We start from the raw sequence: 26,848 nt of genomic DNA on the forward strand, positions 1-26,848 counted from the left end.
TGGGCGTGGCCATCTGGGGTTGGGCTTGGGGGGTCCCAGGGACTGGGGCGGGGCGCGGGCTGGCGCTGCGCAGCCGCGGGGCGGCATCCGCGCATGCGGGGCTCACTCGTCTGCAGCCGGCGCCTACTGCCACTCCCGGGAGCATGAAGGACCGAACCCAGGAGCTCCGCACGGTGAGTCCGATCCTCCGCGCGCCGCTCACCCCGCGCCCCGCAATTTTCCACTCGGCTCCCGCAGGCCACCGGGGCGCCCACAAGGGAACGGAGGGAGCCTTGCAAGCGTGGGGGACCTCCGAACCCCCATGGGAGTCCCACCCCTCCGATCCACTTCGGGTCACGGACTCGAGCTCTTCAGCACCTGGACTGGAACATGGGGTCTTGAGGAACTTTTCGAGGCGCTCCAGTTTGGGGGCGACTGGAGGGCTGTTAATGGGGTTTCGGTGGCGGGATGCAAAATCGTGACCTGTTCTCCGCCTGCTTGTCGCCGTCCTTGCACTGTCCCCTGGAGGCTGAGCCTCTTGTCTCCCCCACCCCCTGTCCGGAGTTCCCCTCCCAGCCCCATCCCAACCCCATTCCGCGCTGCGGAAACGAGGCCGCCGGGTGGGGGTGGCCTCTGCGGGAGCCCGTCTCTTGGGGCTGCCCATCACCTGTGGCTTCCATCACCTGTGGCTCCCGATCCACCCCGGTCGCGTTAGGGATTCTGGGCTTGCTCTGGATTAAAGGACTCAACCATACCTACCTCTGGTCCGCCTCTGAGTTTCTAGGCAACCTATTGCCCGGACCCTTCCCGGATTTCCAGGTCTAACTGCGACCTGGATCTATTTCCCTACCTGTGTGACGGAGGCCTCTGGGGTGTGGCTCTTGGGGCGGAGTTTGGGGTTGAGTAGACGGCTGCAGAAAGGTTCTTTCTAACTCAGAGCCCATGATCCCTCAATCGTGAGACCCCAGTCGCCTCTCCTTACACACAGGGGAGTGTCTTTCCTCTGGCCTCGGACCATAGAGGGACAGAAATTAAGCTAGCCTGTGGGAGGGTTGAATAAGGGCGCTTTATCGGATTGTTTTACCTGATTCCCCAGCTGAGCAGTCTCCTGGCGGGCCCCACCCGTTGATTTCTGGCGGCCCTCCCCTCCTCTCCCAAGCTGCTTGGCTTCCTAGATCCCTCCTCTTGTGCCCCACTTACAGCCTTTCATAGAAAGTTTGGTTTGGGGGCTTTTGGCTAATGGCTGTGATTTCTGCCTAGCTTCCCCATTTGGGCCTGGATCCCCCTAGCATAATACCAGCCATATCTGTGTTCTCCTGTCTCGCCATCCTCTTGTTCCACCTGCAACCGACCCCCACAAGCCTTCAGACCTGTATTATTCTTGGCTGGGTGCCCAGTGCCTCATTCACTTCAAAGGAAATAGACAGTCTCTCATGTCATATATAGCCTTTAAACACTTCTCCTAACGCCCCTTCTCACTGCCCTCCAGTTTCCTGTGTTTTTATGTTATTTTTCTTTCTTTCTTTTTTTTTAATAAAATCTTTCTCTGTAGCCCAAGGTGGCTTGGAACTATGTGGCTCATTTGGGTTCTAGACTCAAAGCAGTCACCCTGCCTCAGCTAACATGGCGGCGTCCACCACTGTGTCAGACTGGTGACAGATTGAATCACGTAGCATATCCAGGTGATGAAAGGTGGTGCACATGGCTGTGGCTGTCTTGGGGCACGTGGTGTGTCTGCCGGGGGTATGTGAGGAAACCAAGTGCCCAGGAACACAGGCCTTTCCATATGATCGCAGCCTTTGGTTATCAGCCTTCACCTACAGCCTCTCTGCCATAGGTGAAACTGAGGGACAGCGGAAGTGGCCCGCCTGTTGGCTGGAGGGGTGGTTGATCAGGGTCAGACAGCGTGGGCTGTAAAAAGCTTGGACCTAGAGCTGTGCCCCCAACACTGGCCTGGGTGGCCCCATTGTGGGGATGCCTAAGTTGGCTTCAGACTAACCCTACATGCATTCCACCCCATCCAGGCATCAAAGCCCCTGGAGACCGACCTCTCAGCTGGCTGGCCCCATCCATGGTGGGGTCTAGTTGCTCCAAGCATGGCTGGAATAGTCTTGGGGGCTGCTGCCATTCTTAGAGATACCTTGCTCTCCTGACCTGGGGTTCCAGTTTGTGGGATGCAAAGAGGACAGAAATGAGCTAGAAATGTAGCTCGGATGGTAGAGGGCCACACCTGTCAGTCATCTCAGCACTTGGGAGGTTGAGGCAGAAGGATCCGCAATTCACCATCATTCTTAGCCCTGCTGGGATCTTGTTGCTATATAGCATGGGATATGTAAGGAAAGAGAAAGAGAAAAACTCAGAGCCCAGCTTCTTGGGGCTTGAGGAGAGGTCCTTAGTCTTCTGATTGTGACTGGATTTGCAGGAGCCCCCCGAAACCCAAGAGTCAGGTTAAACACAGAGTCACCAGGGATGGAGCTGCTGGTACCGATGCTGCTGGACATACATGGCAGCTGTGTGCCTGCTCCAGCCTTCCCTCCCTTTCCTCCTCCTCTTCCTCCGCCTCCTCTCTCTCCCCCACCCATCACCACCACATTTGGAAGGAAGGAGAAGGGAGCTTATTTATAAAAGTCACACTTAGGGAAGGAGCTGGCGTGGTTCCTCACTGCTGCGCTGTAGGCTGGTCCCAGCCCTCTAGCCTTCTTCAGCCCCACCTCTCTCATCTCTCAGCTCTGCAGATTGCACGGTGAAATCCATCATGAAGGAGCCAGCAGGGTCCCCTACCCCCAGCCTTGTAGGTAGGCCCACAGAGAGCAGAGGCTTAACCCCTCAGAGGCCAAAAGCTGGTCCAGGATCACATAGCTGGGGAGAGAGTTGAGTGAGGTATCCCCTGACATGTGACATGACGAGGCCTCGTCCCCACAATGCAAAGGTCTCCCTCTTTTTCTTCTTTCCCTTCATTTGTTAGAGAAGAGGTTTACCATGTATCACAGGCTGGCCTGCAATCCATTATGTAGCCAAGGGTGGCCCCAAACTATAAGCAATCCACCTCTGTGGATTATTGTTATTATTATTATCATCATCATATCTTTTTACATGGTTGATTGATTGTGGGATGGGTACATGTGTATAGAGGTCAGAGGACAACTGGAGAGAGTCAGCTGGCTTCATGTGGGTCCCAGGAATGGAACTCAAGTTGTCATGCTTGGTGGCAAGTGCCCTTACCTGCTAAGCCACCTTGTCAGCCCTTACTTTGATTTTGAGACAGGGTCTTCTCCCCACTGGCCCTGTGAGTCTAGTCTTTTGGCTCTCTAGCGTCGGTATTCCAGACATGCATGAGCAGGCCTGCGCCCTGATTTTCTGTGTGTGGGGTTTTGTTTCTTTGTTTTTCCAAATCAAGGTCTCCTGTACTTACTGTGCAGCCGAGGATGACCTTGAGTTTCTGATTTTCTGCCTTCACCTTCCTAGTGCGGGAATTTCAGATGTTCATTGTTGTAAACTCCATTACGTGGTGATTTGGATGTGCTTTCTGCACACTAATTGTGCAGCTCTACCAACTGAACAGCAGTCCCAGACCCAGGTCTTTGCCTTCTCTGGGGAATTCTGGAACCAGCCTTGCCCACGCTAACCCAGAGTGTTCCCAGATCGTTGGCCACTTCAGCTCAGGGCCAGCATGACACAGGGGGCAGAGAGAGGATAGGTGCAGAGGGATGGTCGGGGCAGCCAGCCTAAAAGTTGATGAGAAGAAGTGCAGATGAGAGGGAGCTAGGTTTCCTCAGACAGAGGCCATGATCCAAAAGGAGGGGCCAAAGCTGGGTGAGGTGCTGCACCCTGTCATCCCAGCACTCTGCCGGGTAGAGGCAGGTGGATCTCTGCAGGATCTCTGCAAGTTCAAGGACAGCCTGGTCTACAAAGCAAGTCCAGGACAGGACAGGGCTACACAGAGAATCTCTGTCTTGAAAAAAAACAAAACAACAACAAAGAAAGAAAGAAAAAGAAAAGAAGGGTCCAGCTGATGAGAGAGCCGAATTTAGACCTTCCTGCAATGAAAGATTTCAGTGCCAGGCCTGTGCTGTCTTGCGGTATATGCCTGTCATCCCTGTGACTCAGGAGGCTGAGGCAGGAAGATCTCAAATTCAAGGTCAGCCTGAACTACACTGAGGTCAACATCAGCCACAGCAACCTAATGAGACTGTCTCAAATAAAAATATAAAGGGAGCTGCAGGGATGGCTCTGTGGTGAAGAGCACTGTCCTTCTTGGACGGGACCTATTCTCTTCCCAGCACCCACTGGTGGCTCACAGCTGACCGTGACTCCAGTCCCAGGGAACCTGACACCCTCCCCTTATCTCTTCATGCACCAGGCACACATGTAGTACACAGATATATATGTGAGCAAAATACTGTCTCCAAAAGTAGGCCTGATGTATGTTTCCTTACTCCTCCAGCTCCCGGGGAGAGGGTCCAGAATGCCCTCTGTTCTTGGGCACTTACATGCATATCTGTGTGGCTTACAGGACCATCTAGTCCAGTTGCTCTCAACCTTCCTAATGCTGCAGCCCTTTAATATGGCTCCTCGTGTTGTAGCAACCCTGCAGCCATAAAATTATTTTTGTTCCTACTTCTGAACTGTCACTTCACTGCTGTTGTGAAGTGGAATGTAGACACCTGACATACAACTCTCGTGAAAGGATCGCTTGACACCCTGGGTCACGACCCATAGGTTGAGAACCACTGATCTGGTCAAGACACCTGTTTTACACAGTACAAACACAAGGTTGAGGGAGAACCAGGGGTTATTTAAGGGTGCACAGCCCCTTCCTGGGGTCTGTGGAGGGCACTGAGGCCCTGAGGGCAAGGGACCTTAAAGAGGAAGTGGAGTTGCAGGGCTCACATAGCCCCGGAGGTGGGGACGGGACACTAGGCAGAACCTAGGAGCTTGTTTTTCTGGGACCCAGCCTGGCTTCTCTCCGGACAACCCTGTCTGGAGCTCAGAGCCTCTCTGCACCTAGTGATATTGACTTTGATTAGTCACTAAAAAGAGGAAGGGGGAAAAATAGGCCTGGAGGCAGACAGCAGGGCTGGCTGGGCTCAACAGATGAATCAACCCTGCTGGCTGGCCCGCTGCCATTCCCCAGCCTCTGCGCCTCCCAGAGCAATCACACTGGCTTCCTGGAGAAAAAGTGTCCTGGAATACAGGCGTCTCTGCCAGGAAGGCTGTCCTCAACGCTGCTGGGGGCAGCCTGTGGCTTTCTGCCCACAGTGGCTCTGGTGAGGTCCTATCTTTCTTGGTGTCTTTGCTGGAAAAAGATTTGCTCCCAGCCCTGCTGTTTCCTGGAGGTTACAAAGTCAGAGGATTGGAGATAACTCTAGGGAGTCCATTCTCTCCTTCCACCTCTATGTGGGTCCCAGGGATCTAATTCGGGTTGCCAGGCTTAGGTGAAAAGGGTTTTTCCCCTGCTGAGCCATCCCACTGGCCAAAGCCAGCCTCTTGAATGGAAGTGGAGGGTGTTATTATTTATTTTCTATTTGGAAGGGAAGCACGTGAACCACAGTGTACTTATGGGAGTCAGAGGCCACTTATAGAAGTCAGTTCTTTTTTATTTTTTTATATTTTCAAGACAGGGTTTCTCTGTGTAGCCCTGGCTGTCAGGACTCACATTATAGACCAGGCTGGCCTCGAACTCTCAGAGATCCACCTGCCTCTGCCTCCCAAGTGCTAGGATTAAAGGCGTGCACCACCAAGCCCGGCCAGGGGTCAGTTCTTTTTATCCACTCTGTGGGTTGAACTTAGGTCATTGTTCTTGGTGGCAAGCCACTGAGACATTTCACTTGCCCAAGGAGGATGTGTGGAGCTTTTGTTTGTTTGTTTGGTAATTGATGGTTTTGTTGTTGTTGTTGGGGGGGCAAGATTTTGCTGTGTAGCCCAGGCTATCCTTAAACTTGTATGATCTCTCTGCCTCAGCCTCCCGAGTCCTAGGATTACAGTTAGTTACAGTGATCTCAGTAGAGATTGTCATGTTTGCTTGCTGGAGATCAAGCAGAGGGCAATTACATATTCATTCTAGGCTTGTGCTCCGCCACTAAACCATGTACTGGGGGGTTCTAGGCAGGGGCTCTCCATGAGCCATACTTCCAGCCCCTCACTGGGGGGATACTAGGCAGGTGCTCTACCACTGAGCCACACCCCAGCCCCTCACTGTACTACTGAGTCCTCCAGACCCTCACTAGAGGACTTTATTTTAATTATGTATATGTATATGTCTGTATGTGGGTAATGCATGTGTGTGCAGGTGCCCCAGGATTCCAGAAGAGGGTGTTGGATCCCTTGGAGCTGGAGTTACAGGTCCTTGTGAGCTATCCAGTGTGGGTGCTGAGAACTGAACTCAGTCATCTGAAAAACAATACTGAGTTCTTAACTGCTGAGCCAGCTCTCCAGCCCCCTAGAAGAGTATTTTTAACTTCTCCTAAGGGATTCTGGATATGAATCAAGGTAAAAATAATCAGGGGATAATCAGCAAACCCACCAGAAAGAATCAAATTGTTAGGATACATAAAAGAGAGGAAGAGCATGGGGGAGGGCGCCCAACTGGGCAGCTGTAAATGCCAGCATTTGGGAGGTGGAGGAAGAGGATTACTGTGCATTCAAGGCTAGCCTGGGCTACATAGCTAGACCCTATCTCATAGAGCAAAACAGGAAAGAAGAAAGGAAGGAAGGAAAGGGGTGAAGATGTTCCCATGTTTCTGGTTTGGGGGCTCATGGGCGCTGAGGGGTTCCAAGCTAGGAGTTTGAGGAGAGGGCTCTGGAGAAGGGCGGAGGCAGACGCTGGTCAGGTTGGATCTCTCTGGTGTCTGTCCATAAGACTGTTTGGGCCGTAGTCTGTACTTACCTCATTGGCCTAGCTGCTGCCTCCAGGCAAGGCTCACCAAGTCCGTAACCTATATCCTACCCCTTCTCTCAGCTTCCACTACTACCCATCTAGGTCTTTAATCACTCAACAAATATCTGGGTGCTCACTGGGGGCCGTCTGTTTGTGGCAAGGTCTCATGTAGCCCAGGCTGGCCTCAGACTTGCTATGTAGCTGAGGATGATATTGAACTCCTGATCCTCCTGCTTCTGCAACTCCAAGTGCTAAGATCATGGTCATGTACCACCACATTCGGTTTATTCATTCGTGGTCGGCAAGCACTCTGGCAGCTGAGCCACGTTCTTGGTTCGTGGGTAACCACTCTGCTCGTGTACCATGTCCATCCTAGTCAAGACACCAGGAAGGGGGTTGGAGAGATGGCTCAGAGGTTAAGAACACTGGCTGTTCTTCCAAAGGTTCTGAGATCAATTCCCAGCTACCACATGGTGGCTCATCCATGAGATCTGGTGCCCCCGTCTGGCATGCAGGCACATATGCAGGCAGAGTATTGTATAAATAATAAATTTTAAGGAAGGAAGGAAAAAGAAAGACACCAGGAAGAAGGGTTGCCAGGAGAGCCAGGTTAGCCACGTCACCTGATATTTTGGGGGTCAAGGATGTGTCTGGGAGAAACATTGTGGCCCATATCTGTGATCCTAGTACTAGGGAAACTGAGGCAGAAAAAAGGGAGGTGGAGGCCAGCCCTGTGTATTGAGACCCTGACACAAGAAAACCAAGAGTGACAAGGGGAACAAACAAGATGAAAGAGGGCAGATGCAATTTGTCTCCTTACTCCAAACATGAAGACTGTGGGGAAGAAAGGGTTTGAGGTTTTCCTTGGAAGAGAGTATTACATGATTATAATTTTTTTAAAAAATACTTCAATTTTCTGTCTTTTGTATACCTCATGTCTGTCTGTCTGTCTCTCTTTCCTTCTCTCTCTCTCTCTTTCTCTGAGCTATATTGTAGGGGTGTATGCTTGCCATGGCTCCTGTGTTGAGAGCTTCCAGACAACAGTTGGTATAGTTGGTTCTGTCCATCCACCTTTCTGCGGGTTCTAGAGATCCAACTCAGGTCACCAGGTTTTGCAGCAAGTGCTTTTACCTGTTGAGCCATCCCACCAACCCCCACCTTGTTTCTGAGGCAGGGTCTCTGCTGTCATTTCTGCAGCTTGGCTGCTTCTGTCTCTTTCCAGTAGGTTTTTCTGGCTCCACTTCCTTTATCCCTGTAAGCGTGCTGAGAGCTCAAACGATAACCACTGCATCCAGTGTTATTTTTTTATTTATTTTTTCTTATGGATTCCAGGAATTGAACCCAGATCATTGAACGCAGGTCGTCAGGGCAAGCTCTTTGACCTGCTGAGCCGCTTTGCCAGCTGCGCATTATCTGATCTCTGGCTCTATTAATAGAGTTAGACCATCCCTTTTGATCAGCTTTGCTTGTTTGGCTTTTTCGAGACAGGGTTTCTCTGTGTAGCCCTGGCTGTCCTAGAATTCGCTCTGTAGACCAGGACAGATCTATGAGACCTGGAACTCAGATCCGCCTGCCTCTGCCTGCTGAGTGTTGGGATCAGAAGTGTGCACCACCGCTGCCTGAGTTGGTGAACCTTTTTGACACTACTCACACTATAGCAGATTCAGTTTGTGTTCTGTACTGCAGTGGACAGAGGCAGAACGGAACAAGTCTTGGGTCTCTGGAGAAAGAAAGGAATGCATACTCCTATTGCTGTGGAGATGTAACAGCGGCAGGGGGAAGAGAAGAGCAGGCAGGGAGAGGAAAATGTGGTGAGACCGTCAGATCTCTAATAGGGCCACCCCCGGGAGAAGGCACAAATGGGCTCTTTATAGCGGAGAGCCAAACCACAGGAACGAAAAGAGACTGCCAGCAGCAGAGCCTTCCAGAGATGAGCAATGCTGTCTGGAAGAGGTAGTGATGGAGCGTCCTGTCATACATAGGCGGCATGTAAACAGAGGCAAAGGGGAATGATTCTCTACGTCCTTGAGCGTGGGAAAGTATGGCTGGGGCTCCAACCAAGCTATGAATAGTGTATGGGAAACAGGAGAAGTGAGAGACTAATAAAGAGGGAGGGTTCCCCGACAGAGGCAGTGTCTGAGGGCAAGGGGATGGGAGGTTTCGATAAATTGGAAGTGCAGGGGAAACAGTGGATTGCAGAGGCAGGAAGCTGCTCATAGGGGCCGACTCTGGGACAGGAGAAGGAAACAGAAGGGTACCAGTGAGAAGTCCTGAAGGAAGGAGGTTGTGATGGCTAGCTTTATTATTTTTTATTGGTTTGTTTGTTTTTGGTTTTTTGAGACAGATTTCTCTGTGTAGCCTGGCTGTCCTGGAACTCTCTCTGTAGACCAGGCTGGCCTTGAAGTCACAAAGATCCACCTGCCTCTGTATCCTGAGTTCTGGGATTAAAGGTGCCGGCCACTGCTGCCTGGCTGATGGCTAGCTTTAATTGACAACCTGACACAGCCTGGGAAGAGACTCAGTTCTTCAGATGGTCTGTATTGGCTTGGCCCATGGGCATGTCTGTGTGGGGCTGTGTTAAATTTGTATGGGAAAAGCCAGCCCACTGTGGGTGGTACCATTCCTTAGGTCCCGAACTGGATGAGGGTGGATGATTGTGAAGCACCATGTGGGTGCTGGGAACCGAACTCAGGTCTTCTGAAAGAGCAGCAAGTGCTTTTAACCACCAAGCCATCTCTCCAGCCCTTCTCGCTCTTTACTGGGTGTGATGTGACAGCTCCTTCAAGCTCTTGCCACCACTGTTCACAACAATAGGCTGTAACCTAGAATTGTGAGCTAAAGTAAACCTTTTTCCCGGCTGAAGTGCTTGTCTTGAGGATGTTCACCCCAGTAGCGTGAGAGGAAATTAAGACGGAAGCAGAGGGGCTTGGGAAGGACGATTTCTATGGGCTTTGCCCTCAGTGTACTTGAGAACCAGGGCAGGTTTTACCACACCTTTGGAGGTCTGACCCCCACTTTATGATTAGCTATGGGGCCACTCTAAATGACACCTTAAGGGTCTCCCCAGATGGTTCCTTCCCAGCTTTGCCCTCATGGACATGGTCTGGCCATTTCCGTGCCACTCTCCAGTTTAGGCTAGCCCTTGGGAGATGGTGAGAATAGTAACACAGACCCTAGAGAGGTCAAGTGCCTGTGTGAGGGATGGCCAAGTGAAGTAGAGAGAGGGACTAGCCCAGCCTCAAGGGTCCCAGGGGTAGAGCAGGGGATCTCAGCAAAATTGGCACTTGGGTTCTGAGGTGGAGGGGATAGAAGCCAGGGCTTCGTACATTCTAGGCCTCTTACCAACTGAGCTTCTTTTTAAGTGGGTGTTTTCTGTTTGGTTGGTTTTGGTTTTTCAAGACAGAGTTTTTCTGTGAAGCCTTGGCTTTCCTGGACTTGCTTTGTAGACCAGGTTGGCCTTGAACTCATAAACATCCACCTGCCTCTGCTTCTCTGAGTACTGGGATTACTGGCGTGCAACACCACGCCTAGCAGTTTAAGTGTTGCTTTTTATTATTTTAAAATTTCTAGTATATATGTGTGTCTTTGAGTGGGTATGTGCACTTGAGTGCAGGTGCCTGCAGAGTCCAGCAGAGGGTGCCAGAACCTCTGGAGCTGGAGTTACAGTGATTGTGAGTTGCCTGTTGTGGGTGCTGGGAACCAAAACTCTGATCCTCTATGAGAACAGTATGAGCTCTTAACTGATAAACCATCTCTCCAGCACCATTTTACACAGCTCAAGCTAGCCTTGAACTCCCCAAATAGCTGGGGATGACCTTGACTCCTTATCCTTTTGCTTCAGCTTCTGGAGTGTTGTTGGGATTATAGGCAAGTAATATCCTGCCCAGCTTTGGACATTCCCAGATACAGGAGCTGGAAACTGGGCATGATGGTATATGGCTGTAATTCTAGCACCCAGGAGCTAGAGGCAGAAGGATTAAGAGTTCAAGGCCATCCTCAGCTTTATGATGAGTTGGGTGTACCTTGGGCTACATGAGCAGGCAAGATGACTCAGTGGGTAAAGGAGCTTGCTGCTAAACCTGGTGACCTGAGTCCAGTCCCCAGAACCCACATGGTGGAAGGAGAGAACCAAACCCTACAGTTTGCTTCCTGACCTACAGGAGTGTACCTATCTACGAATGGTGTACGCATGTGTACCTGTATACACCATAATTGTATGTAATTTTTTTTACTTTTTTTGGTTAAAAATTTTAAGTAAATGAGAAAAAAGCAAAGGAGATGGCCCACTCTCATTCCACCTTTCCTATACCCCCATCTTTTTCTGGGTCCCAGAGCTTGCAGGAGGCTGAACCCCAATTCCACTGCTCAGGACCTGGCTAGTTACCTAGTAATAGGGAACAGAGCTCTTGCAGGCTGTGCCTTGCCTCGGTTTCCCTAGGGAGTGCCCCATGTGACTCAACTCCAGGTCCAGAAATGGCCCCTAAGTGAGACAATAGATCCCAGTGTCTCCTTGTCTATAGGTTGGGGGAGGGATGGCCACCTGGTGTGATCCACAGGCACTCTGGGGAGAAGGAACAGAGTCAGGGGGCTTATTTTAGCTGCCGGGGGAGGAGGTGTGAGCTCTAGATGGGAGGAGGCCCTTCAGAGCTGCCTCCAGACAAGCTTCCAACCGCCCCCTCGTGCATTCGGTGGGTCCTGCTTTGACTAGGTGATGGGGCCCGAGGAAACGCCTGTGTCTCATTCTTCTAAGTCCTCTGCCCCTACGGTCACTTGTCACTGTCCCCGTTTCATAGGAGAGCATAAGTCTTGGAGGGCTGGTATGTCCCTGCGCCAGGCTTTCTCAGCACCTTGACCTGAGTCACGTTGAGAGAGCAGACAGTACCCTCTGCCTTGCGGTTCTGAGTAACGAGCCATGGCTGAGCCCTGAGCTCCCGACCCCGTAGGTGACAGTACTTGCCCTAGGGTCACACTGGTGTACCCTGGCTGTGGAAAGGACATTGGCCTGGCCGGCTCATGATCCTGGCTGCCTTCAGGTGTTGTTAGATAGGATGACCATGGCCCATGCTGGGGAGATTGCTCAGCCGTTAACATGCTTGCCACACAAGCAAGAGAAGCTGAGTTCAGGTCTCCAGAACTCGTGTCCTGTGAGTGTCACAGCCCACCTGTAATTCCAGCCTGGGAAAGGAGGAGGCAGGGCGTCCCTAGAGCTGGCTAGTAAGACCAGCCACACCTAATCAGCCAGCTCTGGGTTTGATTGAGAGACCTGGCCTCAGTAAATAAAGTGGTTAAGCAAGGGAGGACATCAACTTCTGGCCTCCACATGCGTGTGCACTCACACATGAACACATATGCATACACACACATGCACATCACACACAGACACTCACACATTTGAAAATGGAAAAGGAAAAAGAATGAGCATGGCCAGAAGACAGAAGCCTAGTTAATTACTCCCTAGCTGGTGATTGGTGGTTTTTGTGTGACTGCTTTTGGGACATTGGGACCTATAGGTCTTGGCAACTCTGAGCTCCATTTTAATTGAGAACCAGGCATGGTGGCACACACCCATAATGCAAGCACTCAGGAGGCTGAGGTGAGGTCAGGAGTTTAACCTCAGCCTGGGCTACAGGTGAGACATCGTCTAAAAACAGAACAAAACAAAGACCGTTGGGTCTGGAGCTTAGGAGACGCTAGCTTGCAGATTCAGTCAGGCCTTGGAGACCCCGGTGGGGCTCACAGCTCAGTTACCTCACACAGCAGCCAGTTGGCTTCAGTTTTAGGGACCACTGGCATGGTAACCAAGCTTCATACCTGCTGGAAGGGGCCATGCCTCTGTCACCCGCTCCACAGGCAGATGGCACTGTGGCAGGAAGCATGTGGGACACAGTTTGTCTGTCCTTGTTCCTGCCCAGAGACTCCCAAGAGGGAGGTAAATGGCTGAAGGGCCTCCTTGTGCCTATGTGTGAAGTTGGCACACACAGTTTGGGAATCCCAGGAGACTGACACGTGTATACAATTCTGTCCAGGCCAAGGACAGCGATGACGATGATGATGTCACTGTCACTGTGGACCGAGACCGCTTCATGGACGAGTTCTTCGAACAGGTGGGAACTCTCACACCTAGGCCTTCCTTCCCCACCCCTGCCCTCTGGGGGTTTCAGCATGAGCCAGTTTGAGGGTGCATAGGTCGATGCTTAGCAGAGTTGTGTCCGTGCTTGGGACCCCCTAGGAGCTGTTGCCCAGCCCCAGTGGCGGCCCTTCTTCCCTCTGATTCCCTGCTCTGTTTTCCTCTAACTGCCCCTGCCCCAGGTGGAAGAGATCCGGAGCTTTATCGACAAGATTGCCGAAAACGTCGAGGAGGTGAAGCGGAAACACAGCGCCATCCTGGCCTCCCCTAACCCTGACGAGAGTGAGTGAGAATGGGGGTCAGCCACAAGGCAGGGCTCCTTGCACTGAGCCAGGCCTGGACTTACCTGCTGCTGTGACGATTTGCCATGGCCAGGGATGGTGGTACACATCTGTGATCCCAGCAGGTGGTGGCTGGAGGATCAAAAGTTCAAGGTCACCCTCAGCTACAAAGAGAGGTCCAGGCCAGCCCCACCCTCCCCAGTACGGGGAAACTGAAATGGCAGGCAGCTCTCCTGGATGCTAGTGAGGAGGGTCCCTGAATGGGTGGATGGCTGGCTGGCTGGACAGAAGGAGGGAGAGAGTAAGTTGTGTGATGAATTGGAGGCTGCCCAGCCAAGCTCCTCCCTCCTTGACTTTCCAGGGTGCAGATGGTAACTCTGAGGTAGCTCTCAGACCAAGCGGACTGAGAGCTTCCTGTGAGAGCTGGCGCCCTACAGCATGGAAGCTGAGCCCTGAATTCTCACAGCATCAGGAAGTCACTTACCTGTCTCTCTCTGCAGGCAGCCTGTGTCTAGCAAGGTCCTGCTAAGGACTAGACAGGGCCCCGTGACCTGGCCTCTACACTCCTGTTAAGATTGTGTGTGTGTGTGTGTGTGTTGCATGGATGTGAGTGAGCGTTCAGTACATGTGCCCATATGTGAGCCAGAGGAAGCTGTCAGGTGCCCCCTTTGTCCCCTCTGCCTTTTATTTTGCTTGCTTTTTATTTCTGAAGATTTGTTTATATTATGTGCTCTACCTGCATGTGTGCCTGTGTGCCAGAAGAGGGCATCCGATCTCACTATAGATGGTTGGGAGCCACCATGTGGTTGCTGGGAATTGAACTCAGGACCTCTGGGAGAGCAGCCAGAGAACTTATCTGCTGAGCTCTCTCTCCAGCTCCTTGTTTTTGCGTTCTGAGATAGTGCCTCTGCCAGGCGCTGGTGGCACACGCCTTTATCCCAGCGCTCCCAGGGAGGCAGAGGCAGGCAGATCTCCGTGAGTTCAAGGCCAGCCTGGTCTACAGAGCTAGGACAACTAGGGCTACACAGAGGAACCCTGTCTCAAAAAGAACAAAAAACAAGAGAGAAAGGCCCATCGTGCAGATCAAGCTGGCTTATTATTATTATTATTATTATTATTATTATTATTATTATTATTATATTTATTTTATGTGCACAAGTGTTTTGCTAGTATGTATGCATGTGCGCCATTTGTGTGCCTGGCGCCATGGAAACCAGAAGAAGACACTGGGTCCCTGGAACTGGATGGTTGTAAACTATCATGTGGGTGCTGGGAGTGGAACCTGGGTCCTCGTAACTAACTAATGAGCCATCTGTCCAGGCCTCTCTCTCTTTTTAAAAGTTGCATTTGTATGTGTGTGTGTGTGGGGGGGGGGGCAGCACCATGTGCGGATGGAGAGGCCAACTCGAACTTTCAGTCCTCAGTCTTCCCCATCGCTGTGTGGGTCTTAGGTATTGAACTCAGGTTACCAGCCTTGGCAGCCAGCACCTTTACCTGCTGATGCAGCTCACAGCGCCCCAGGCTGGTCTTGAACTCGATGTGTTGTGAATGCCTATCTCCACCTCTTACGTGCTGGGATGACGGGTGTGTGCCACCACACCTGGTGCTCTGTGGGGGAGAGCCACATGCATGAGCACCAGGTTGCCACAGCCAGGCCCAGCCGAGGCCCTCTGCTCCGGAGGATTTCAGCTGCAGGCCCATTGTGGCACCTGCTGGCCAGTCCTCTACCCCAGGGACCCAGGCTAGCCAGCCGCCCATATCTGCCTGCCCTCCGTGGGCCCTATTCATAGAAGCTTGCTATCCTATGACTTCTGGGAGGTCCCACCCCTGTGGCTCACAAAAGACTCTGAGAAGACTTTTTTTTAAGATTTATTTATTATATAAAATGTATACTATTTCTGCCTGCATGTACACCTGTATGCCAGAAGAGAGCACCGAGGCACCAGATCTCACTATAGATGGTTGGAAGCTACTATGTGGGTGCTGGGAATTGAACTCAGGACCTCTGGAAGAGCAGTCAGTACTCTGGAAGAGCAGTCAGTACTCTTAACCGCTGAGCCATCTCTCCAGCCCTCAGCAAGGCTTTTAAGTCAAACATGTGACTCCGTCATGCAGGACCCCTCAATGTCTGATCCAGAAAGAGGCTCCCTCTGGCCCTTTGGGTCAATGTGTTTGAACCAAGAGCTGCAACAGCAGCTGTGTCTGACATGCCCCTGGGAAAGCAGAATGGAGTGTTTGGGACTAAGGAGATGTCCGAGAAGGGCAGGGGAGAGGGACCACCAGGGCAAGGGGAAGGGCGTGCAGCCGTCTCTTCTAAAGATTTGTCCACAGTGGCAGGGATGACTCGCGCGTGCGCGCATCTGTGTCTGTGATTATCTAGGTCACCGTGCACTGGGCTGCATAACACGGTAATGTGGGGAGAAGAAAGCACTGAGCTTCGGTGTGGTTCTGTGACCGAGTGCTTGACTGGCATGCACGAATTTTGGGGTTCAGACCCCAGCCCCACATAATTGGGAGGTTGGTGGTACATGCCCACCGCCATTCTATCTAGCATTCTAGGTGGGGACAGGAGGTTAGGAGTTCAAGGTCATCTTTGGCTACACAGCAAGTTTTAGGATAGCTGGGCTACGCTTGACTGTATGTGAAGGGAAAGGAGGGCTGCTGGAGGTGGGGTGGAACTACGAAGCTTCTTTTCTTGGCATTCCTGTGCTGTCCGAGCTTACCCTGAAGAGTGGGTGTTGTGCCCAGGAGGTGAGCAGGAGAGCTCCGTTCCCGTTCGAGGGGAGAAGGCGTCCCATCGGGCTGTGGGACAGGGCAGAGCTAAGGAAGAGTGTGGAGACTGGCGGTGGGCCGGGGGCTCTCCTAGCTCATCGCTGCCTCTCCCTCCTCAGGGGCTGCCATCCGGCTGGGCTATTTTAGGTCTGAGCAAAAAAGGCTGAGAGCAAGAGCAGCTGGTGACCAAGTTTCCCTGCGTTCGTGGGAGGAAGGCTCCCTCCTCCGCTCTGCAGAGACCCCTTACTCTGCCCCAGTCACATTCCTCATAGGGGGTGACTCTCCTGTGTGTATGGTAGGAAAGGTGGCCGCCTAGCACCTGGTCCCAGTTTCTCCTAAGAGAGGGCGGTAACTGGTGGCTTCCCCGGAGAGCAGCAAGCTGAACACCCCAGGGTCCACCAGCCTGACGTCATCGAAGTCATCGATAAGGCCAGCACAGAGCCACTGCCTTCCTTTCCCTTCATTCACCTTTTCTGACCCCCAGGGATGTGTCACCCTCAGGGCTGTAGTCCATCCCCGGTGGGGTTTTACTCCACCCCAAACCAGGGTCCCCCCTGTCTCAGCCACTCAGGGCAGCTAAGCACCCAGGAAGGACTGCTTTGTGAGGAGTTCAAGGTCAGATGTTGCTCCAGCCTGGTGTGCTTCTGCTTCCCCTCCTGAGCATCAGGTAAAGCCAGGAGCCCCATTCTCCCCCCCCCCCCCGCCCCCATCAAATAAGTGGTTCTGCGCCAACTGCAGCCGACCAGCCTTAAATGTGGCCCCATCTGTTATCTGCAGGGGCTGGGGGAGGCAGCGACGGAGGAGGACCACTTCTTGGAAGGCAGTGGGGGGGAAGGGGGGGAGACTAGCTGCCACAGCTTTGGCCTAGAACTGCAGCGGTAGACAGACCTAGCCAGGAAGAGAGGAGACCACAGGCTGGGAGCTGTCCAGAGGGCCCCATCCCATTCCTGCTGCTAGCAGCTGGGTCAGAGGAAGAGGAGGAAACCACAGTATGCACAGCATGCGTCACGGCCCCTCCCTTTCTCCCTGTAGAGACCAAGGAGGAACTGGAGGAGCTCATGTTGGACATTAAGAAGACAGCAAACAAAGTTCGCTCCAAGTTAAAGAGTAAGTTCCTCTGGTGGCTGGGGCCGTGGCTCAGTTGATGCAGAGTTTGTGCGGCCTCCATGAAGCCCTGAATTCGCTTCACGGAACCCCATAGGGTGTGGAGGCTCAGACCTGAAATCTCAGAAAGTGAGGTATGAGGGTCAGGGCAGCCTAGGTTACGTGGTTCGAGGACAGCCTGGGCTATATGAGAATTATGTAGAATAGTAAAAACTTTCTTTTTAATTAAAAAATCCCACCCAAAGAGGATTCATGCAGAACTTCACAAACATGCATGCATGTCCTGTGGCCGTGGCCAAGTAAGGGCCATGTCCTGCAGACACCTGTGCCCCCCCTTTTCTGTCCCAAGCTGACAGGGGCGGCGCAGCAGGTACATCTGGGTGCACGTGACACCGTGGGTACTCAGTTGTGTGTGGGCTCACGCACGACTGCACATAGCTGCACACACCTCCCAGCTGGAAGGACCCTTGTGGACCAATGTCCATTTGACCCCGTCCCTAGTGTCACCGGCAGAGGCCTCGCTCCGGGGATCCGGTGGGGTGGGAGGGGAGTCCTCGATGCTGTGGGTGGGTCCGATGTTTGGGGGGGGGCGGGGGGGGGCGGGGGCGTGCCCCCTCCCCCCTTTCCCCCCCCCCCCCCCCCCCCCCCGCCCCAGGCATCGAGCAGAGCATCGAGCAGGAGGAAGGTCTGAACCGCTCGTCAGCCGACCTGAGGATCCGGAAGACGCAGGTGCGGCCACCGGCAAGGGTGGGAGGGCCCCGGAGTCTCTGGAACCCCTGTGGAGCCCGCTACCTACCGGCCCCCCTGTCTCCCCTCCCCCGACTCCCAGCACTCCACGCTGTCCCGAAAGTTTGTGGAGGTCATGTCTGAGTACAACGCCACGCAGTCCGACTACCGAGAGCGCTGCAAGGGGCGCATCCAGAGGCAGCTGGAGATCAGTGAGCCGGGGCCAGGGGCCGGGCTGGGAGGGGCCTGTGGCGTCGGGTGTGGCTTAGGCTGGAGGGGTGCTACCATGAGCAGAGCCTCGATGTGGGGCTTGGGCGAGAGTGGGACCTTGTGCTGAGGCATGGCCTGGGCTGGAGGGCCGGGGCCATCCGGAAGGGCCTTGGGGGTGGGGCTTGGAGCTAGAGGTGGGGTTGAGGGCGGGGCTTCGGCTGGCTGCTGCAAGCTCCTGCGCTCCCACCCACAGCTGGCCGCACCACCACCAGTGAGGAGTTAGAAGACATGCTGGAGAGTGGGAACCCTGCCATCTTCGCCTCCGGGGTGAGTATGAATGAACCGCCCTCCCGTTAACAGGACCCATGCCACATCCCTCTGCCTCTGCGCAGTGTGTGTGCCAAGCCCAGGGGCAGGGCAGTGTTTGAATGCAGCACCCAGAAGAGGCAGACCTTCGAGAAAGCCTGAGTCTCAAGGAAAGGGGGGCCCAGAGTGAGGGTCACATAAACGGCAGTGGCAAAAGTGAAAATCAAGACATGTTGAGCGTAACATGGTTCATCAGGTAAAGGCGCTTGCTGCCAGGCCTGACGCCTCACACTGAAGGAAGAGCGTCGCTGCCGGTTCCAGGACAGCCGGGCACGTGTGTAGACCAGGCGGGTGTGCTGCTGCACACGTGTCACCCCAGCACGGGCGCGAGGGAGCGATGAAGTCGCTTTCGTCCTTGGCCACACAGCACAGGGTAGGATGGGCTGGGCTGTGTGAGACCCATTAAGTGTCTACAGCTCCAGCATCGGGAAGGCAGACCCAGTGTAGACCCGAGAGCTTGCTGACCAGCCACCCTAACCAAAAAGCTGCGTTTCTAGTTCAGTGAGAAAGACTGTGTCAGAGGCAGGGCTGGCAGGATGGCTAAGAGCGGAAAGGAGCTTGCTGCTAAGCCCTTCGACCCGAGAAGGAGTGAACTGGCTTCCCCAAGTCGTCTCCGAGTACAAGCTGTGGTGTGCATACACTCCCTCACATGCGAGTAACTGAAGACAGATGTAAAATTTTTTAAAAACATCGAGGTAGAGCACACCCTTTCCAGCCTCTGCGTGTGTTCCAGTTGGTGCACATGTCTGCACACACACAAATAAAGGGATAAAAATGTTTAGAAAACCCTCAAAACAGCACTGAACTGCAGCTCAGTGAAAGTTCTGGCCTGCCACTCAGGAAGCCTCGGGTTCAGTTCCCAGCACTTTCTTAAAGCCAGCGTGGTTGCAGGCCTGTGATCCTAGCACTACAGAAGCAGAGGCAGGAGGATGGGGCGTTTCAGGTCATCTGACTACATAGCTAGTTCCAGGCCACGTCTCAAAACAAACAGGGCCAACAGGATGCCTCAGGAGGTAAAAGCACTTAGCATCAAACCTAACTACCTGGGTTCAATTCCCAGACTCCCTTTGTGAAAGGAAAAAAGTGACTCCTGTCTGGCTTCCACATATGTACTGTTGGGCATACTTGCATGCACACATACATGATAGAAGTATGTAATTTAAAAAAAAATTGCAAGCCAGTCCATGGTGGTACAGACCTTTAATCCCAACACTCAGGAGGCAGAAGCAGGCAGATTTCTGAGTTCAAGGCCAGAGGCCACACAAAGAAATCTTGTCTTGAATAATCTTTTCTTTTTCTTTTTTTTTTTCTTCTTTTTTATTTTTTATGTTTTATTTTTATTTATTTATTTATTTATTTTTGCAGCAGGGTCTTACTGTGTAGCCTGGCTATTTTTGTGTAGGCCTGGCTGGTTTAGAACTCAGAGATTCACAGCCTGCCAAGTGCTGGGATCAGAGGTGCACGCCACCATGCCTGCCCTGATGAAACAGTCGCTTGCTGAGCTCGGCTTCTCATCTTAAGCAGGAATTGAATCACACAGAAACCAAATAGCATCGGTGTCAAACAGGAGGTTGGAAAGGCTGTGCCTGCGGCTTCTTGGAAACCTGCTCATCCCAGCTTCCTTCCTCCTTGGCCCCTATTCTAGTTTCGTTTTCTGTTGTAGTGATAAAAGCCCTGACAGAAAGCAACTCAGAGGACATGGGTCATGTTTTAGCTCACAGGAGCTTGAAGCAGCTAGTCACTTCACAGTCAAAGCAGAGAATGAATGTTTGCAAGCGTGGTGCCAAGCTAACTTCTCAATAGTCTGGGTTCTTATGTGTAGGGAATGGGGCCACCCACTGTGGCCTGGATCTTGTCACGTCAATTACCCCCTAGCTAAGCTGATCTAGATAAACCTCATTGAGATGGGACTGTCAAATGGACAAAACTAACCATTTTTTTTTTTTTACTGCTGTGTCCTCCAGATCATCATGGACTCCAGCATATCGAAGCAGGCCCTGAGCGAGATCGAGACCAGACACAGTGAGATCATCAAGCTGGAGAACAGCATCCGGGAGCTGCACGATATGTTCATGGACATGGCCATGCTGGTGGAGAGCCAGGTGAGTGCTGCCCTCTTCCCCAGTGACCTCCGGCCCCCAGCGGCAGCCAGGGCCACACTAACCCCCTCCCTTTCCACCCAACATGCTGCCCCGCCCCGGAGGGACAGTGTCTTCAGGTAACCACAGACTGTTATGATGACCTCCAGGGATCCTGTTGCATGGCTCTGCTTGATCCCCCAGGCCCTGCATGGCCCCGACCCTCACCCCAGCCCTGTCCTGGCTTCATGAACTATGTCAGGGGTCTGCTATGGACTGGCTGCCTTGCTAGAAGCAGAAGGCAATGAACAGGGCAACTGAGCGGTGCTTACGTGAGGGAAAGGCTACGGGGTAAGAAAGGGCAGTGCAGCATCTATATAGAACAAGTGGAATATTCTCCAGGGGTGCTGGGATCTCAGGAGAGTTCTAGGTAGGCGTGTTCAGCCTGTGGACTGAGCCTTAGGGAACCTAACACAAAATTGTAAACTAAAACTTGAGATCGTGTGTGTGTGCGCGAGAGCGTGTGTACCTTATTTCTTTGAAGCAGGGTCTCTTGCTGAATCTAAAGCTCACCAAATCAGCTAGACTGGCTGGCCAGTGGGCCTCAAATCCTCTTGTTTCCGCCTCCCAGAAGTGGGGTTACAGTCACGTGCCACTATGTCTAGCTTTTTACATAGGTACTGGGGGATCCAAACTGAGATACTTGTCAACTGAGCCATTACAGCCCCATTACCTGACTTCCATTGCAAGTTTGTTTTTCTTTCTTTTTATTTTTGAGACAGCCTTTTGTTATATAGACCAAGTTGGCCTTGAACTCCTAAGATGTAATTGCTTCTCCCTCCTGAGTGCTGAGACTTCATCTACCTGAGGCTTCCTCTGCTCCTCATGGACATGCATTTATGGTTGTAAGGGACTAGCGAGGAGGCCTTCCAGAAGTGAGCAGTGCCTGGCTCAGAGACCAACAGGGTCAGGGGCTCAGCAAGAGGCTAAACTTGAGGAGAAAGGAAGCCTGCTGGACTCTGGGATGGTCAAGGCCAAGGCGAAGCTGGGGAGAGATGAGGTGGTGACTGCTGTGTCTGAACAGAAGAGTGAGGCTGTTCTTTTATCTGGGGCTTGTTTGTTTCTTTGTTTTGTTTTTCGAGACAGGGTTTCTCTGTGGAACCCTGCCTGTCCTGGAACTGGCTTTGTAGACCAGTCTGGCCCCAAAATCACGAGATCTGCCTGCCTCTGCCGCCTGAGTGTTGGAGTTAAAAGGTGTGTGCCATCACCACCTGGCTTTTGTCCTTCCTTCCTTCCTTCCTGGTTTTTTTTTTTTAAAGTATGTATGTATTTATGTATGTATGATATATGTATGATGTGAGTGCCTTCATGACAGAAGAGCATCAGGTCCCATTATAGATGGCTGTGAGCCTCCATGTGGGTGCCAGGCATTGAGCCCAGGACCTCTGGAGGAGCAGCCAGTGCTCTTAACGGCTTGAGCCGTCTCTCCAGCCCTCTTTTTTGGTTTTTCGAGACAGGGTTTCTTTGTGTAGGCTTGGCTGTCCTAGAACTCACTCTTTAGACAAGGCTGGCCTCAAACTCAGATCTACCTGCTTCAGCCTCCCCAGTGCTGGACTTAAAGGTGTGTTACCACCACTACCCGGCTTTCTTTCTTTGTTTTATTTTTTATTTGGCTCTCACTGGGTGTGATTTTAGTCTCATATATGCCATGCCAGCCTCAAGCTTGCTTTGCAGCTTACGACGACCTTGAACTTTTGTTTTAATTTATGTATTTTTTTTTTTAAATGTATGAGTGCTCTGTCTACATGTACACCTACAAACCAGAAAAGGGCATCAGATCTCTTTAGAAATGGTTGTGAGTCACCATGTGGTTACAGGGAATTGAACTCAGGACCTCTAAAAGAACAGCCAGTGTTTTAACCGCTGAGCCATCTCACCAGTCTGACCTTGAATTTAAAAAACTTTTGAAAATTTATTATTTTAATGTGTATGTATGTTTTGTCTGCTTACATGTCTGTACACTATGTGTCTGGGGCCCATAGAGGCCGGGTGAGGGTGTCTGATCCCCTAGGACTGGAGATTTGGATGGTTGGGAGATATAGATGGATGTGGGTGCTGGGAATTGAAGTAGTGCCCTCCGCAAGAGCCACAAGTGCTCATAACCACCGAGCCATCTTTCCAGCTGAACCGTGAGCTTTTTATTAAAACAACAACTTTCACATCTGTGTGTGTGTGCCAATCAGTGTCTGTGTCTGTGTCTATTTGAGATTGCAGGAGTCAGTTCTCTTCTATCACATGGGGCCAAGGGTTGGACTCAGGTTTGGCGGCAATCAGCTTGCTCCCTTGAGCCATCTCACCTCCTGGACCTTGAACTACCTACCTATCCTCTTGCCTCTACTTCCCAAATGATGTGATCGCAAGTGTGTGTGCCAGTAAATCCGTTCACACCGGAGCTTCCTGCGTTCTCGGCAACCATGAACAACAGCTCCATCTCCAGCCCTTTGCTTTTGTCTTGAGACAGGGTCTTCCTCTACAGCCTGCTGGCCTCAAGCCTAAGGTGATCTTCCTCCCTTAGCCTCCTGAGTTTTGGGATTGCAGGGGTGAGCCACCATGTCTGGCTTTGTTGATGTAGATTTTGTTGTTGACTTTTAGTTTGTTTTGGTTTTTAGAGACAGGGTTTCTCTGTGGAGTGTTGGGTGTCCTGGAACTCACTCTATAGACCATGTTGGCCTTGAACTCACAGAGATACACCTGCCTCTGCCTCCCGAGTGCTGGGATTAAAGGTGTTCACCACCACCCCACAGCACTGAGCTGTAGTTTTTATTTCGTTTTGTTCTGCCTTTGTGAGACAATCTCGCTATTTAGCCCAAGCTAGACATTAACTCCTCAGTGCTAGGATTTTAGCTGTATTACCACACCTGGCTTGGTTGAGGTTTTGTTATTGGCACTGTTTGTCTGTTTTGGTTGTGGTCTTGAGGAGCCATTGTGTTTTGTGATTTCTTTACCTCTGTAAGAAAGTGTCTTACTTTGTAGCCCAGGCTAGCCTTGAACTCCTGATCCTCTTCCTGAGCTTCTTGAATGCTAGGCTCACACATCCTGCCTAGCTAGCCCAGGGATGCTAGGGGTAGGTGTGACATAACCTTAAGAAGTGGGGAGGTCTGAGGACCTGCTGCCATGTCCTGAGGAGAAGCCATGAGGAGAAGCAGCAGACTGAGACCCAACATTGCTGTAAGTCTCGTGAGGCAGTGTCACAGCCAGGTGAAGACCGTGGGACCCAAAGAGGATTGTGGGCTGGCCAGAGGGTCACTAAGGAAAGAGTAGAGGCTTGCCCATGCTCACCTGGCAAGCCTTGGCCAGGGCAGGCTCAGACTGCAACCCACCCACTCCTACCTTCCCTTTGCCTGGCATTGTCCACTTCCTAGGGTCCCAGCTGCATAGTCCTCCCCCTTGCCTGAGACTGCATGGCCAGTTCCACCCAGGATGGTTGCTGTTTGGGGAAAGTGGGAGCTGCTCCTGGCATGTCTTGTACTCAGGATGCCCTGGCCAGGTGCCAGGCCTGGGGCACAGGTGAGAAGCTGTACGTCCTCCTCACAACTCTCTTCTCTCTCTCTCTCTCTCACTTCAGGGTACCTTCCCGAATGAATCCCGACCCTGAGCTCCCTTCTGGTTCTGAGGAGGGAGGCCTGGACCGTGGGTACCTGTCCTGCAGGGGGAGATGATTGACAGGATCGAGTACAATGTGGAGCACGCTGTGGACTACGTGGAGAGGGCCGTGTCTGACACCAAGAAGGCCGTCAAGTACCAGAGCAAGGCGCGCAGGGTCAGTAGCCAGCTCTGCCCATGCCCAGGCCCGGGAGAGCCCCAGACTACGGGACGCTCCTCCCTACCTGCCTCACTCCCGTCTTTAGAAATTCCAGCCATAGTCTTTACTTCTCCATCAACAACCTATTTCTAGTCCTGACTCTCCAAGACCTCTACCTCATTTCCTCTCCCCCATACTGGGGATGGAACCTAGAATCTAGCACACGCTAGACAAAAGATCTGTTGCTGAGCCACCCTAGCCCCTCACTGGGGCAGCCACTCCACAGCTGAGTGCCAGCATGAGCCCCATCCTGGCCCCTCCCCTTCGGTAACCGCACTGCCCTTCTGAGGCCTGCCCTTGTCTCCCTGCAGAAGAAGATCATGATCATCATCTGCTGTGTGATCTTGGGCATCGTCATCGCCTCCACCATCGGGGGCATCTTTGGATAAAAATCACGCTGCCCACCGCTCCATTCTGGATGGGTCCCCCGGAGGAGGTCCCTGGCTGCTGCACCTAGCTGGGTTGCCCTTCCTGACTCCTGCCTTTTGGCTGGGAGCCCTTTCCCTCCATCCCACACTGCTCCCTCTCTGCCATGAGGCTCCCGTTCCCACCACCCTGCCCCAAGCCGTGTCGTGTGCATGATCTTGTGACAGTGTGTGTCTGTCCAGGAGGTAGAGGGGAGCAGGATTGGGAATGGCCAGAGGGGCTGGGAATAAGTCGGTGTGGGTAAGACTCAGGCCCTGGCCAGGTCCGTCTTTCTTCAGGCCTGGGGTCCACCCTTCCCTAGGACTCAGGCTACTTTCTGGACCCTACCCTTACCCTCACCTGCCCTGCCCTCAGGCTTCTCCAGCTCTCCCCACCATGCCAAGGCACCTAGAGGGTGGGGTCCAGCTGGTCACATGGTGCTGCTTTTCAGGTTAGGGGAGGGAATGTCCTGAGGGATAGCTCAGCATTGAGTATTTGTGAGCTGCCCACTGCCAGGAGGCTCAGGGTGCCACACTGCTGGTGGGTTACAAGCACCCAGTACCTCCCACTTTGGGCAAAGCCTGACAGTGTCACTGGCCTCGGCTGTCCCTACTATAGCCTGGGACTCATGTCCCTTGAGCCTACTGACCTGCTGCAAGAAGCTTGGTGGTGCCATCTTTGAGCTGGAGGGGTGGAGCAGGCCACAGGCCTCTGCCCACCGTCTCTGACAGGCATGTTGGGTCGTGGCTGGCGTTGCATGTTGGAGACAGTCATTCCTGTTCTCTATGCTCTGAAAGCCAGGTGTCACTTTGGGCCTGCAGTCTCCCCGCCCTGTCTCCCACTAACGTGCCACGTGGTGTCAGGTGTACTGGATGCAGTATTCAGCAGCCACCCTGGGAGGGAACTCCCCACTTCCCTCCCCTGCCATCTTGGGGCTTCTCACAGTCAAAAAAAAAATGTACCCCCTGCCCCAGGACCCTTTTTCTCGTCCACAGGCAAGGAGTGTGCATGCGAGCGCATGCAGCAGGAATTGGGGCCATGTTTGTGTGCCCCTTTCCCTCAGCTTTGCTCCTGCCCAGTGACTGTGACCACTGTCCGTGCTGCCTTCTCTCATGGCCACCTCCCTCCACCCCATCACCAAAGGTCCTGGTAAAACCAGCTGCCCGTTTTGTGAGATTTTTATGTAGAATAAACATTTGTATCTGTAGTGGCTGTTCTGGAACTTACTATGTTAAGGCTGACTCCAAATTCAGAGATCCACCTGCTCTGCTTCTTGGGTGCTGGGATTAAAAGGGAGTACCGTCCTGCCTGGCTGTGTGTGTGTGTGTGTGTGTGTGAGAGAGAGAGAGAGAGAGAGAGAGCATAGCTGCCCGTGGAGGCCAGAAGTGAATCCTCCGGACCTGGAACTGTGGCTGGTTATGCACTCCCAGTGTGGGCTGTAGAAACCCAGCTCTGGTCCTCTGGAAGAGCAGTACATGCTCTTAATCACTGAGCCGTCTGTCCGGACCCTTCTTACATGTGTGGGGAGATCCAAGGACAACTTTGGACTTTGGTCCTCACTTCTACCCTGTTCAAGGCAGGCAAGATCTTTCACCTACTGTGTATTGCTGATGCATGAGTTTGGGGGAATTCTGTGTAACTCATGTCTAGCATCAATGCTGTGTCCAGTTTCATGTGGGCTCTGGAAATCTCAATGCCTCCTTTGCATGGTAGGAATTATACCTGGTGAGCCAAGGTCTTGGATCTGGCCCTTGGGAGATGGGGTAAGGCCTTAGGCTCCTTGCCCTCCCTGTTCAGCACCTTCCTGCTATGCCATGTTCAGGCCTTGTCTCCCTCTTAGGGCTCACAGAACATACCATCGAATATCCTCAGCCTGGTGGACACCACACCCCAGAGCCTGCCACACCAAGTGCTGAGATATTTAACCTGAGGCAAAAGGCAGAAACCTGAGGCAGTAGATACCCTGACTCCCAAACTCCATTCCCAACCCTGCATGACATGACATGCAAGATGAGTCCCCACTAAACGGCCCACCTGTGGCCTTGGAAAGTCAGAATGCGG

The 26,848-nt window shown here is 52.6% G+C and overlaps 1 protein-coding gene across 2 annotated transcripts; it reads left to right on the plus strand.

Moving 5' to 3' along the window:
* Stx1a (syntaxin 1A) lies at positions 1–25,994 on the plus strand. Of its 2 annotated transcripts, XM_055606452.1 has the most exons (10): positions 1–173; positions 12,883–12,960; positions 13,166–13,265; positions 17,069–17,143; positions 17,796–17,869; positions 17,970–18,078; positions 18,330–18,403; positions 20,407–20,544; positions 24,230–24,340; positions 24,694–25,994. In XM_055606452.1, the coding sequence occupies exons 1-10, from the start codon at positions 144–146 to the stop codon at positions 24,769–24,771; spliced, it is 867 nt and encodes a 288-aa protein (XP_055462427.1). In that variant the 5' UTR covers positions 1–143; the 3' UTR covers positions 24,772–25,994. The 2 variants fall into 2 exon arrangements, with proteins under 2 accessions (XP_055462427.1, XP_055462428.1); XM_055606453.1 differs by lacking the exon at positions 24,694–25,994 and having other exon boundaries at positions 24,146–24,293.
* Positions 25,995–26,848: the final 854 nt, after the last annotated feature.

This window comes from Psammomys obesus, unplaced genomic scaffold, assembly GCF_907164565.1.
Source record: "Psammomys obesus unplaced genomic scaffold, mPsaObe1.curated_primary_1811, whole genome shotgun sequence".
Classification (NCBI taxonomy): Eukaryota; Metazoa; Chordata; class Mammalia; order Rodentia; family Muridae; genus Psammomys; species Psammomys obesus.

Bases quoted from the DNA above. Each gene is read 5' to 3' on its own strand.
- Stx1a (XM_055606452.1), top strand. From the start codon at position 144: ATGAAGGACCGAACCCAGGAGCTCCGCACG. The intron at 174-12,882 runs GTGAGTCCGATC...AATTCTGTCCAG, and splicing joins GAACCCAGGAGCTCCGCACG to GCCAAGGACAGCGATGACGA. The intron at 24,341-24,693 runs GTCAGTAGCCAG...GTCTCCCTGCAG, and splicing joins ACCAGAGCAAGGCGCGCAGG to AAGAAGATCATGATCATCAT.